The 14,916-nt window shown below is 44.6% G+C and overlaps 1 protein-coding gene across 5 annotated transcripts in view; it reads right to left on the bottom strand.

The window, feature by feature from the left end:
- Positions 1-3,575: 3,575 nt before the first annotated feature.
- Positions 3,576-14,916, bottom strand: part of adgb (androglobin) — a 33,435-nt gene continuing 22,094 nt past the window's right edge. For 2 of the 5 annotated variants that reach the window (XM_083535671.1, XM_083535672.1), the window contains exons 21-33: positions 14,752-14,877; positions 13,274-13,367; positions 12,980-13,111; positions 12,758-12,908; positions 12,464-12,645; positions 10,186-10,352; positions 9,250-9,359; positions 9,000-9,111; positions 5,958-6,085; positions 5,500-5,655; positions 5,257-5,339; positions 4,388-4,571; positions 3,576-4,062 (exon numbers count right to left, since the gene is read on the bottom strand). In XM_083535671.1, coding sequence (XP_083391797.1) covers positions 3,913-4,062; positions 4,388-4,571; positions 5,257-5,339; positions 5,500-5,655; positions 5,958-6,085; positions 9,000-9,111; positions 9,250-9,359; positions 10,186-10,352; positions 12,464-12,645; positions 12,758-12,908; positions 12,980-13,111; positions 13,274-13,367; positions 14,752-14,877 — 1,775 coding nt within the window. In that variant the 3' untranslated portion in view covers positions 3,576-3,912. The remainder of the gene's footprint in view (positions 4,063-4,387; positions 4,572-5,256; positions 5,340-5,499; positions 5,656-5,957; positions 6,086-8,999; positions 9,112-9,249; positions 9,360-10,185; positions 10,353-12,463; positions 12,646-12,757; positions 12,909-12,979; positions 13,112-13,273; positions 13,368-14,751; positions 14,878-14,916) is intronic. The other 3 variants (XM_083535674.1, XM_083535675.1, XM_083535673.1) reach the window with 3 other exon arrangements.

Raw genomic sequence — 14,916 nt, 5'->3', positions numbered from 1 at the left:
CTTCGGTCTAATGATGGCAGTCGGAATTGTTCTTCACAAAGAGGGGGGCAAAGTTCAATACGGCGTAACCATAGCGAAGCATCTACTGCTTTATACGCTTCTGTCAACAAGCACGTGTGAACACCACGGGGCCTTCAGGAAAACCGATTGCGTTTATATAAATTCTAAGAAAGGCATGAATTGTATAGCAAAAGTATTGGGACACCTGATTGTTCCATGCGTACGTGCTTCATCTAGACCCAAACCTGTGCTCGAAGCCAGTTCCATGAAGATCTGCTTTTTATTGGTTGGATGTGTGTGGAAGATCGCGAGTGTCCCTAAAGGAAGTGCAATTAAAATGAAGATGAAGTCCTTCAAGAGATGTTCTTATTGATTGATTCTTCCTTCCACGACTCGTCGTCCCTCTTTTTTTAAACTCAAGACCACTAATATCCAGCTTCCAGACCCCATTTCAGGTCCGATCATTACTTTTCCTGAGAAGTGTTCCATGGTGTGGCAAAAGTATTAGGACACCAGACCTTTTTAGTCACGATTGTGCTTAGTGTTGAATTTTCCCTTCACGAGGAGAACTAGGAGGCACCAAAGCCAGCTTCATAAAGATCTGCTTTCCATTATTTGGATGTTACATAGAGCTGCTACCATATTGAACACCTTCAGAATGAAGTGGAACGTCACCCCGAGCCTCCTCATCTTCCTCACAACCTTGTGGCTAAATAAAATCTAAAGAACAAAATCTAGCAGAACATCTTCCACTGGGTTTTCACAACTTTAATGAAACCTCTTCTTTCCCTTTTGCAGATGGAGATAAAACGACCGTGCCGCTTCCTCCCTTCTTTCTTCCTCCCTTCTTTGTTTCTGTCTTTCATTACGAGGCCGATTGTGTGAAGAATGAACGTGAAGGATGAATTATTCAAAAAGAGGCCAAATTTGAATATGCAAATGAGATGCTCTTTGATTGGAAATATCAAAACAAACACACACACATCTTTTTTTTTTTATTTATTTCAGGCCACAGTTTCTATCACATACATGTAAAATTGACCAAAAGTTTGTGGACACGCTATTATAAGATCGCAATGTTGAAGGTCCCATTCCATATTTAGTCTCCATTCACTCTTATAATGAGCTCCACTCCTTTGAGAAGATGTTCTACCAGATTTTGTGGGCATTTGTGAGATTTCTTTGGGCCACAATAGCGTTAGTAAAGTCAGGCAGGTCCTAATTAGGTTTGGAGATCTATAGCATCCACTCAAGATCTTCTAAACACATCCAATCCCATGGAAAGCAGATCGTCATAGATCTGGAATACAGCAGTTATCCAGAGCGAATTAGAACCGAGGACATTGTTTCATTGTATAGTCGATACACAAACTCCTGTAAAAATTGCAGGTTTTTGTGAATGTCCACCAAAAATCATCACTTGAAAACATGAAAGTCTTAATGGATATGGCTTGTAGGATCCATAGATGTTCTATACAACCATCTGCTCTCGAACCGTGTGGAGAAAAAGTGGAGAAACAACACATTGGTAAAGAGATGGTGGAAGATCTCAAACGGTATTGAACACTTTTTGGGACGAATTAGAACTTCACCCCAGACCTCCTCACTTCCTCGCCGTCTTATCTCACAGATCTCCACAAAATTTTGTGAAACATCTTCCCAGAAGATTGGAGCTCATTATTCGTTTATCTGTAATAAATGGACATTCGGTGCAACCCAGATGAGGATGGTTTCTCTCTCGAGGCTGGTTCCTCTCGAGGTTTCTTCTTTATGCCGTCTCGGGGAGTTTTTCCTTGCTACTGTCGCCACCGGCTCATTCATCAGGGACAAACTTACACTTTCTTTGTTCATTGTTAAAAGCGCAATACAAATAAACATGAATTAAATTGAATTATAAGAGCAAAAGGAGGCGAGAATCACATGTTTAGGTGTCCATGAGATGAGGTCATTCGGAGGTCGGTTGCAACCGTAATAGGAATCGTTACGACGAAGAACCTCAGCTGACAATCTAAAAGCGAAGAATTGTACTTTTGTGCAAGATGCAAGAACAAACGTTTCGCTAACGTTAGCGCATAATAAGATTAACGTTCTAGGAACGTTTTCTGCGTTGATTTTAAATAACCCTAATCTCAGAAAATTCTAGGAACCCGAAATCTGGTCAGTAGCTCCACCCGATGAGCATTTAAATGTGAGCTTCAGCCTATTTTTTTTTTTTTTTTATTGTGTATTTATTGTGTGTTACGTATACAAACTTAACCAATACGCATCCTGAAACATCCTTTAACACAGCAGGCTTTGGGACCATGCATCGTGCGGCGTGGAGTGTTCCACGGTCATCCTAAACAACAGCTGTCAATCAATCGGTCGGGTCCGAGTGCCGGTCCATGAGTGTCCTGGGGGGTCTAAAGAACAAACAAACACACACACACACACACACACACACACACACACACACACACACACACACACACACACAGTCTGTTCTAACATTCATGATGACAATAGGAGCGTTCGAACGACGTACTCGCCCCCAGCACACACGTTTCCCACATTCAAGTAGGATCTGAAAGCCCAGGTTGCATTGTTGCCCAGGCAGGTGGCAGGTGTCTGGTGCAGGGGCTGTTGTGTTTGCACCAGAGGCAAACGCGTGTCAACAAACCCGAGCACATTTCGACGAAAGCACGAATGAATGAAACAAAACAAAACAAAACAAAACAAAAAAAAAACTCCGCAGGCCCATAATGCAGCTGCAATTAAAAGCTATTCTCTCGCTCCATCCCTGGCAGGTGTCCGTGACAACCGGTGATGTCACGATCGCGGACGTGACGTCCTTTCAGCCGCAAACACGCCACGTTAAAAACCCAGACGTGAACATTCTTTCAGATGGGTGTGTGTTCCGCCTATTGCTTAATTACACACGCACACGATCGTATACGGTTTCTCTCCTGAGCTCCCCAGGAAGTGTTTATATAGTGTTTGTATAAATATATGTCCAAAAGTTTGTGGACACCTCACCCTAAGATTGCTATCTCCTTCTTTTTTACCATCCCATTGTTCCACTAGATTTTATGGACATTTTTGTAAGATTTCATTCGGCCACTAGGGGGCATTAGTTTCGTTCCAATTCATTTCAAAGGTGTTCGATAATACTGAGAATTTGAGATCTTCCAACACACACACACACACACACACACACACACACACACACACACACACACACACACACACACACACATACATATCCAACCCAGATGCAGATGTTCATGGAGCTGGAACAGGTTTTGGGTCTCCTAGTTTAAGAGAAGAGACAATTTCATTCTATACAACTTACGCCCTTATTCAGAGCGACTCACATCTGAGCAGGGTTAAGGGCCTTGCTCAAGGGCCCAGAAGTGGATACTTGTTGGTGCTGGGGTTTAAACTCGTGACCTTCTGGTTCCAGGTGGATATGGCTGGAATAATTAAGCGCAAAATGAAATCTGTTCGATGATGGACGTCCTTCTCATCTTCTATCTTTCTCATAAACTCATAAAATCTAATATATGCGAAGCACCGATTTAAAATGTCATCCTCAATTATTTGTATTTATTTATTTATTTATTTTTTATTAAAGCCCCTGAATCACGATCATATCCGAAGCTCTGGATGACTCATGGTGCACAGAGACGCTCTGTAATCACACGGATAAAAATAAAACTCAGATGAAATCCTATTCAAATGAACAACTTCCTCCCACTTCAGAAGACGTACTCTCTCTCGGTGGCAGATCGCACGTCTCCGAGCAGATCCGTACTAAAGAAAGTCAAGTCAAGTTCGGATTTATTGTCATTCAATGTGTATACACGGTGAAATGTAACATCGTTTATCCCAGGACCGAGATGTGAGGATGAAGTCCACCGAGATATCTTCTTATCAGTTAACAGGAACGTCTTCTCCCTTCTGCGATTCCTCGTCCGTCCTTTTGGACTCTTTTCCATTCTTTCGGGACCGCTCGTCCAGCTTCCAGGTCCGAATGATCTCTCGGGTCTGATCAAACCTCCGCAGCAGCTCAGCTTTCTGCTCCTGAGAACATGAGAAGGAAACGAGCACAATTTATGTTCACGTCTGGAATGAGACACACTTGTGGCTGAATAAAAACTTTTGCAAATCTCCACAAGATCTAGTGGAACATCATCCCAGAAGAATGGAGCTTATTATAAGAGCGAATGGAGCCTACATGTGGAATGGGATCTTCAAAAAGAAGCGCATACCCATATTATGGTCAGGGTTGTGTGTACACAAACGTTTGGCCACACAATGTAAAGTGGGATGGTTTGTTACAAATTTGTAACTGTCTATTGTTTGTTTGTTTGTTTGTCGTGAAGATGTAAAGAACGAAATTTCCGACCTGAATTCTTTCGAACAGTTCCAGTTGTTCTTTGATCAGCTGCCTGGTCTGCTCCTGCTCCTGCCTCCGGTGATCCAGCACCGTCTCACGATACAGCCGAAAGCTCTGGACTTTCTCCAATTGCTCCCTCTGCTGTTCCTCCTTCATCACTGCATCTTTGAGACGCTCGGGCCTGCCTGTCCTCCTACACATGGAGAGAGAGAGAGAGAGAGAGAGAGAGGGAGAGAGGGAGATAGGGAGAGAGTGAGAGAGGGAGAGTGTGAGGGAGAGACAGAGGCATCAAAAGACAGACAGACAGACACAGACAGACAGACAGACAGACAGACAGACAGACAGACAGACAGACAGAGAGATGATAAACAGATAAACAGACAAAGACATTAAAACAGAGAGAGACTGACAGACAGTCAGACATGGCAGAAAAACAAGATGGACACATGCAGAAAAAGAGGCGACATACAGACAGGCAGATGAAGGGACAAAGAAATAGGGTGAGAGAGAGAGAAAGAGAGAGAGAGAGAGAGTGAGAGACAGACACAAATCGAAAGAGAGACAGACAACATACAGACATACAAAGAGGCAAAGACAGAAAGAGAGAGACAGGCAGATAGACTAATAGGGGCAACAAAAGTGAGACAGACAACAGGACAAAGACAGTGGGCAAAAAATACGAGACAAACATACAGTTATACAGTCAGACAGACAGACACAGACAGACAGACAGACAGACAGACAGACAGACAGACAGACAGACAACCAGTAAACTCATGGCCACACAGGGATCCCCCCACACACACACACACACACACACACACACACACACACACACACACACACACAATTTCTGTGACCATGTGGGGTTTGTGTACCTGATGAAAGGTGTGAGGTCCAGCCTGAAGTCCTCTCCAATCGTCCTCAGATGATCCAGGTACTGCTGACGGGTCTGAAAAGCCTGCACACCAACAACAGTACATCAGTATAGATGGTATGAATTAGGTAGGTGTGTGTGTGTGTGTGTGTGTGTGTGTGTGTGTGTGTGTGTGTGTGTGTGTGTGTGTGTGTGTGTGTGTGTGTGTGTGTGTGTGTGTGTGTGTGTCCGTGTGTCCACAGACCTTAGCTGCCCTGCCAGGCTCTAAAGCTTCCCAGGCCTGTTTTATAGCCCTGATCTGCTCCAGTCTCTCAGTGTCCTTCTTCACTTGGATCTGTTCAGCCTCCGTCTGCTCACTGACCACACACAGAGTCCAATGGGGCTTCTTCTCATCCAACATCTACACAAACACAAAAACCCCACATGAACACTTTCATAACACATGCGTACAACCTACACACCTTCTCAACACCTTCAACACACCTTCAACACACCTTCAACACACCTTCTACACACCTAAACACCTTCTACACACCTTCTAATCAGCTTCAACACACCTTCTACACACCTTCACATCAGTCTTCACAAAATCTCCAGGAACATCTTCCCAGAAGCGTGGAGCTGATTGTAAGACCTTACGGAGACTAAATAGGGAATGAAATGCTGAAGTTTTGGCGATCCAGTGAAGAACATGTCACCCACCTGCTGAACCTCCTTGGGTGTAGTTTTGTCCTTCTCTTTGCTCTTGGACGTTTTGGATGTGGGCATCTGTGGCTTCTGTGGCTCGCTGCTGAGTTGGTCAGCTGCATCTTTGATCAGATGTTTGAACACTGCACACACGAGAAAAACAGATTTAGCGTTGAAATCGAAGATCCATGATTATTTAAAGTAGAAGTACATGTTGATTTGCATATTATTTGCATATTAGATTGTAGTGGCCAGGTCTCAGCTCAAGTGTGACTCCCAGGAACACTTGAGACCTACAAGCATGGCCACTATTGACTACAACACCCAAACCACACACACACACACACACACACACACACACACACACACACACACACACACACACACACACAATTCAAATGTTCACTAGCTTCTTATGAGACACATCCACTGCATATCCCTAGATGGCAGTGTTGCTCCATTCAGAGCCTCCGTTCCCCTCCACCTCCCCCCCCACCCCTTCCTGAAAAAAACTCTTCTTTCACCTCGGTTTTCTCTTTAAAACCCTTCATCCCACTAGACAGGTTGACAAGTTTACATGTTTCTATATGGCCTGAATGACAGCAGGTCCTGATCGAATCTGAAGTCTTCCGTCCAGTCGTCCAAAATAACCGGCGGTGGAGACGAGACGGGGTTGTTTTTAAAAGCAAATGGGAAAAGAAAAAATGCTAAAATAAGAAAATGCTAAATAGATTTTAAAAAAGAAAAAAAGGAAAAGGGGTAGTAGATCAGGTGTAGATAACGGTGGGGCGGATCAGGTGTAGATAACGGGGGGTGGGGGGGGGGGATCAGGTGTAGATAACGGTGGGGCGGATCAGGTGTAGATAACGGGGGGGTGGGGGGGGGGATCAGGTGTAGATAACGGTGGGGCGGATCAGGTGTAGATAACGGGGGGTGGGGGATCAGGTGTAGATAACGGGGGGGGGATCAGGTGTAGATAACGGGGGGGGGATCAGGTGTAGATAACGGTGGGGGTGGATCAGGTGTAGATAATGATTGGAATCAGGTGTAGATAATGATTGGAATCAGGTGTAGATAACGGGGAGATAACGGGGGGGAATCAGGTGTAGATAACGGGGGGAGGGGATCAGGTGTAGATAACGGGGGGGGGGGATCAGGTGTAGATAACGGGGGGAGGGGATCAGGTGTAGATAACGGGGGGGGGGATCAGGTGTAGATAACGGGGTGGATCAGGTGTAGATAACGGGGGGGGGGATCAGGTGTAGATAACGGGGGGGGGGGGTTTAGGTGTAGATAATGATTGGAATCAGGTGTAGATAAGGGGTGGGGGGGGGGGCAGGGGGGAGATCAGGTGTATCATAACCACCTCCTCACCCGCTGCCCGCTCGCATGATGCCGCTCATGCTCCTCAGATTGATGGCAGTCGGTCGCGGCGGGAAAAAAAAATTTGTTGAATTTGCACTTGTTTATTTTTTTTTCCTTCTCACCTCCGGTTCCAACAAGTGGGAGAAAAAAAAAAAAAAAAAAAAAAAAGGGTGGTGTGAAATGAAGTTACATCACTGAGCGCTACGTGATCGCGTAGAAGAAACGGAAATGTAGCGAGAAAAAGGCAGAATGTGAAAAATAAATGTCAGAAATATTGAATATATTGAGGGAAAAAAACGAGATAAATCGTTCAATTAATCAATCAATAATCAATAAACATCCCATTCCACATTTAGTCCCTTTTTCCTATTATAATAAGCTCCACTCTTCTGGGCAGATGTTCCACCAGATTTTGGAGTGTGCCTGTGGAGACCTGTGAGACTTAGCTACACGAGTGTGTGTGTGTGTGTGAGATCAGTAAGTACATATTATCGAGCTCTGCTGCAATCGCGTCTCCAGTTTCGTTCCCCAGGAAGCCTGTGGAAAATGGGTCAATGGGAAGTCAAATCGAGTTGCCTCCTGGCCTCCTGTGCTGTGGGAGGTATTTCTGGAGAACGAGAGAATCGAATTAACCCACTTTAAACGCGTCCTATAGACGCACGAGCGGCGTAACGCGGCCCTACAGACTCGGAACACACACCAATCGGGATCAGCGCAAAGAGACGTGCCCTGGGGGACAGAGACAGGGAACAGTTTCCAAAAGTATCGGGACACGTGACTTTTTCACCCGGATGTGCATCTTGATGAAGATCAGCTTTCTCTGCTTTTCCCTAAACACGTCTACACGTATACATGAACTCTGACTATAATATAGATTTTTCGTAACTATGGTATAGTTCCCATAGCGTCTATAAGAGTCACGTGACTGAAGAGTGAACGAACGACTCGGAATTAAGAGTCAAGAGATGAACGACTCCATTTAGTTTTCTGCACATAACCTACAGAGATTTTTCGATGCTTTGCTCATGCGTGTTCTTCTGAATCACAGTAAAGACTTGTTCAAAAAGAACAAATCTCTCGTTAAAGACTCCTTCAAAATGAATGAATCGCTCTTTAGGGTGAGTCGTTCGTCTGAGTCATATTAAAGACTCGTTCAAAATAAACGAATCACTCTGTCTACTCGTTCTTCTGAGTCACATTAAAGACTCATTCAAAATGAACGAATCGCTCTTTGGGACGACTCATTCTTCTTAATCACATTAAAGACTCGTGAACGACCCGTCTCTAACATGCAAGCGAATGCTGGGATGGAGAAGGATGGTGGACTTCTGATCATAATGTTGTGAGGTCAAATCCCAGCACCAACAAGCTGCCACTGCTGGGCCCTTGAGCAAGGCCCTTAACCCTTAATTGATTAGTAGTATAACTGAGAGAAAAGTCGCTATGGATGAGGGTGTCTGCTGAATGCTCAATGGTTAGAATATTAGACTTTGGATCAGAAGGTCACGAGTTGCTACTGCTACTTGGCTAACACTCTGTCTTAAGTTGGTCTGGATAAGGAGAATGCCATCAATGTAAAAGTAAATGTTAATTATATTCGAGCCACATGACTTTTCTCCAATCATCTCCTGGGCGTCACATGACCTCACACTTGTACCTCGGTATAGGACCGAATGCTGCCGTGGTGCTCACCTCTCATCTCGTTGCTCTCCTTGTCTCGCAGGGTTTGGATGAAACCTGACAGTGAATCGTCCAAAGGCCAGCTGTTGTAAAGCAACTCGGCTTGAAGAATGTATTTATGATGCTGAGAAAACACACACACACACACACACACACACACACACACACACCCACACACACACACACAATTTGAGACTGAGTTCTGAACTTGAAGACCTTTTCTGAACTTGGAGCTACAGGATTTGTTTGTATTGATGGATACCGTTTGGGCAGGCTGACACTCAGAAGCTCCTCTGCCTCCATCGTGACCCCCACCAGGGCCGTCCTGAGACTGACTCACCCCCGCCTTCTCCACGGCGCTGCCGCAGGAACCTACACACACAAACACACACACACACACACACACACACAGAGGGATAAACACTCTATAAATACACAGGAAGTGCCAGTGTCAGGCGGTAGCTAAGGAACTAAGCGAGTGGTTGTCAGTTCTGGTAAGATGTCAACTAAGGAGACGTAGAAGAGTGTACGCATGCACCAGGATGGTCTACAGTCCATAAGTTTGTTCATAAATTCATTTCAGGCCACAAATTTATTTCAAAATAAAATGAGGTTCAGGCGGATCATTTCTTTTCAACACTCAGAAACAATGAAAGGTCCAAAGCAGATGCGGTGGAGAAAAAAAAACACTACAGGGCCAAAACAGTAGGGGGCGGTATCTAAAGGGTTCGAGACTGTTTATGAGGAGGTACTGCAGATCCTTCTTAAGAGTCCCCTTGCACAACAAGACAGCGCTCCCATGTGGAAGGTTTTCTGGTGATGTTCTTCCGCTCTCGAAGCGCTCGTTTTGACGTTTGACGCCACTTCCTATTAATGTAATTCCATGAAACCATCTCAGCAACGTGGGGTTCTTCACGTGAGCTCCTTGCCTCAAACATCTCCGTATGCTGTCGCTGAAGACATCATGCATTGGTGTAAAGCTTGGAGTAGAAGAACATGAGTGACCTTCTCAAATCAACCCCTTCAACACTAAACACAATTGGACTGAACTGGAGGGTCCACATACTTTTGGCTATATTTAATTTACTTATCATTATCTCTAAATATGTTTATATGTAAGAGTGTGTGTGTGTGCGTGTGTGTGTGTGTGTGTGTGTGTGTGTGTGTGTGTGTGTGTGTGTGTGTGTGTTTAACGGACCCTCGCTGGCTATAAAGCGGTACACGGGTATTACGACGCCCCCTTGTCCCGTCTTGCTGTACACCTCTGTCTCGTGGTCCAGGATGCTGAGTTTCAGATACACGTCATCTTTTGAAGCCTGGAATTGCACCGTGGCGACGTGATCGCACGTGACTGTGACCGCATGCCTGTGAGACGGATGGATGGTTTAGGAGCTTTCACTTACAGGAAAAAAAAAACATGCAGGGAGGAATAAGGCACCATTGAAAGGGTTCCAGGGTTTGGTATGTTGTTGGCGAGGGGTGGGGTGGTGGTGGTGGGGGGGGGTGTTATGAGTTATAGGTCATTTGTAGGGTTATGGATTATGTGTTAAAGGAAGGGGTTGGATTATAGATTACGGGTTATGGGTTGTCAGTTAAAGGTTAGAGATTAGGGATTTAGGTTAGGGATTGCAGTTAGGGAGAGGGGTTTTGGGGTTAGGAATAGGGATTATGGGTTAGGAATAGGGATTATGGGTAAGGGGTTGTGTGTTAGGAAGAGGGATTATGGGTTAGGAATAGGGATTATGGTTAAGGGGTTGTGAGTTAGGAATAGGGATTATGGGTTAGGGGTTGTGAGTTAGGAATAGGGATTATGGGTTGGGAATAGGGATTATAGGTTAGGGGTTGTGAGTTAGGAATAGGGATTATGGGTTGGGAATAGGGATTATGGGTTAGGGGTTGTGAGTTAGGAATAGGGATTATGGGTTAGGGGTTGTGAGTTAGGAATAGGGATTATGGGTTGGGAATAGGGATTATGGGTTAGGGGTTGTGAGTTAGGAATAGGGATTATAGGTTAGGGGTTGTGGGTTAGGAATAGGGATTATGGGTTGGGAATAGGGATTATGGGTTAGGGGTTGTGAGTTAGGAATAGGGATTATGGGTTAGGGGTTGTGAGTTAGGAATAGGGATTATGGGTTGGGAATAGGGATTATGGTTAAGGGGTTGTGGGTTAGGAATAGGGATTATGGGTTGGGAATAGGATTATGGGTTAGGGGTTGTGAGTTAGGAATAGGGATTATGGGTTAGGGGTTGTGAGTTAGGAATAGGGATTATGGGTTGGGAATAGGGATTATAGGTTAGGGGTTGTGAGTTAGGAATAGGGATTATGGGTTGGGAATAGGATTATGGGTTAGGGGTTGTGAGTTAGGAATAGGGATTATGGGTTAGGGGTTGTGAGTTAGGAATAGGGATTATGGGTTGGGAATAGGGATTATAGGTTAGGGGTTGTGAGTTAGGAATAGGGATTATGGGTTGGGAATAGGATTATGGGTTAGGGGTTGTGAGTTAGGAATAGGGATTATGGGTTAGGGGTTGTGAGTTAGGAATAGGGATTATGGGTTGGGAATAGGGATTATAGGTTAGGGGTTGTGAGTTAGGAATAGGGATTATGGGTTGGGAATAGGGATTATAGGTTAGGGGTTGTGAGTTAGGAATAGGGATTATGGGTTGGGAATAGGATTATGGGTTAGGGGTTGTGAGTTAGGAATAGGGATTATGGGTTGGGAATAGGGATTATAGGTTAGGGGTTGTGAGTTAGGAATAGGGATTATGGGTTGGGAATAGGATTATGGGTTAGGGGTTGTGAGTTAGGAATAGGGATTATGGGTTAGGGGTTGTGAGTTAGGAATAGGGATTATGGGTTGGGAATAGGGATTATAGGTTAGGGGTTGTGAGTTAGGAATAGGGATTATGGGTTGGGAATAGGGATTATAGGTTAGGGGTTGTGAGTTAGGAATAGGGATTATGGGTTAGGGGTTGTGAGTTAGGAATAGGGATTATGGGTTAGGGGTTGTGAGTTAGGAATAGGGATTATGGGTTAGGGGTTGTGAGTTAGGAATAGGGATTATGGGTTGGGAATAGGGATTATAGGTTAGGGGTTGTGAGTTAGGAATAGGGATTATAGGTTAGGGGTTGTGAGTTAGGAATAGGGATTATGGGTTAGGGGTTGTGAGTTAGGAATAGGGATTATGGGTAAAGAATAGGGAGTATGGTTAAGGGGCTGTGGGTTAGGAATAGGGATTATAGATTAGGGACTATGGATTAGGGTTTGGGGATTGGAATAGGTTTTATGTGTAAAATGTAAAGATTAGGGATTAGGGGAATTTGGTTACGGGTTATGGGACAGGATTTATGGTTTAGGGATTTTATACTGGCTCACTGAGATTTAGTGACATTATTATTCTTCTAAATTCTACTAAAACAATGTAAAACTGAAAGAGTTGTATGCAGTAATTGACCGGCTGTACATGATCTCAGACCTGCAGATGATGTTCTTCTTGTTGGGTAAGTAGTAATCTTTTAACTCCTTCACGAGGAAGTTGTTGACTGGTCTTTCTCTCGCCAGCTGAGCCGGTTGCTCTCGGGAACTGATCAGACGCAGTCGCCACGTTCCAGGCACTACAGGCGTTTTTCCGTTGTGCGCCACGAACGTGTATCCGTCCTGGAAGTAATACATCATACACAAATGACACGTGATACATACAATAAAAAATATCCGTGTGTGTATAATATATACACGATACACACACACACACACACACACACACACACACCTTATTTGGCGTGTACGTGAACGGCAAAACACTGTTGAGAAATTCAGGTACTTCCTTCCCAGTGTCGTTGTCAATGACGTGAAGGTGGCTGCGAAACGTAGAGAAGATCTTAGGAACAAGTAAGATGGCTTTGGGAACATGGAACACCTCCCTGTGGACAAAGGTGTGTGTTACAAAACTGCACCTGGTGTAAGAATGATTCAAAGACTGGTGCATTATGACCTAAAAAGCAGGACCCAGGAGCTGGTGGTCTCATGGACGGGGACGGAGAAGTCCATGAAGGTGATTTTAGTCCACTCATCTCCACCGCATGGATACAGGTTCACGAGCTTCTCGTCGTTTGCGATCATGCACCTAGAAAGACACACACACACACACACACACACACACACACACACACACACAGACACAGACACACTGAATGTATACGTGTTCATGTTTGATGAATCGAGCGACAAAGCCATAAGCTGTACGCAGACACACGAACACCAGCAGATGGTGAAATGAGTAATTTACCTCAGTAAAGACACAGCATGCTCCTCTACGTCTGATTCCACAGAAGCCCACATCTCCAACAGAGTCTTGGCAACTTTCTGATTCTCCTCAGAGCCTGAACAGAAACACAAACACAAAGGATGAAGTTGAAAAAGACATCAAATATACAGTGTTTATGGAGGTTTAAAAGGACAGTTTGGAGTTTTACAGGGTCTTCAGATGTTTCACATGCATTGGTTTCCTCAGGGTTCTAAGGTTAGAGTTAGGATTAGGGGTTTTAGACAGGATTATGGATATTGAGTCAGGTTTAGTATTAGGGGTGATGGGTAGGGTTTAGGGATAGGAGTTAGGTATTATAAATGAGGGGTTATGGGTAGGGTTTATGGTTTAGGGGATAGGAGTTAAGGTTTATGGTTTACGGATTATGGTTTAGAGATAGAGGCTGTGGGTTAGGGGTGGGGTCAGGGACAAGGGATAGGAGTTAGGGGTTATGGATTAGGGAAAGGGGTTAGGGGTTAGGGTTTAGGGATGGGAGTTAGGGGTTATGGATTAGAGTTAGGGGTTAGTGATTAAAGATTAGAGATAGGTGTTAGGGGTTATTAATTAGGGATAGGAGTTAGGGATAGGAGTTAGGGGTTAGAGATTAGGGTTAGGGGTTAGGGTTTAGGGGTTAGTGATTAGGTATTAGAGATAGGTGTTAGGGGTTAGGGATTAGGGATAGGATTTAGGGGATATTAGTTAGGGTTTAGGGGTTTTGGATATGGCTTAAAGATAGAAGTTAGGGGTTAAAAATTAGGGGTTTAATTTGATGGATTATGAGTTAGGGATTAGGGATTAGGGATAGAAGTAGGCAGACAGGGATATTGGTTAGGGGGTTTTGAGTTAGGGGTTATAAATATTGTTAGGGGTTTTTGGTAGAGCTTGGGTTATTTTATAAGTAGCTTCCCAATCTGTCCAGAATCTGTTTTGATCCCCTCTTTCTCTCTCTCTCTCTCTCTCTCTCTCTCTCTCTCTCTCTCTCTCTCTCTCTCTCTCTCCCCCCCCCCCCTCCCTCCCTCTCCCTCTCCCTCTCTCTCAGCATGTCAGTATGAGAAGAAGCGGACGCTTGAAGGGAATAGATCCAGATTGATGATGAGATGATGACAGAGATAAAAACAAATGCTGTTCTCCAGGTTGTCATTCTCACTTACAGTGACTGGCAGCTTAATTGATAAGTGTGAGCTGGAGGCCACGAGTGCATGTGTTCCTATATGTATACACACGTGCACACACACACACACACACACACACACACACACACACACACACACACACACACACACACTGCAAGAGAAATCTAGAAGATTCTCTGTGCTCTCTGATCGTATTATTCTCTAACCCTGATGGTTACTTGTGCTATTTTTTGAAGCGGGTGATGTTTTTTTTAATAATCCTTATGATAGCTGGACAAATGATGGAGGTTTTGGGAGCAGACATTTTCCTGGTTTATTAAAAGTTACCTGGTTTTGCAGCGTTGAGAACTTTCCTCACCAGGTAGCCCTTCCAGCTGGCCTGCAGAATTGTTGTCGCCTGGTTTTCTTCTTCTGTGGCCTGTCTACCACTCCAGCCCTCTGGCACACCATCTGCTACACACATGGCACACAAACACACACATACACACATAT

Source organism: Silurus aristotelis (assembly GCF_946808225.1).
Source record: "Silurus aristotelis genome assembly, chromosome: 29".
NCBI classification, from domain to species: Eukaryota; Metazoa; Chordata; class Actinopteri; order Siluriformes; family Siluridae; genus Silurus; species Silurus aristotelis.
Note: the sequence above shows the minus strand (reverse complement) of the source record. Positions and strands in the feature narration are given on the sequence as shown.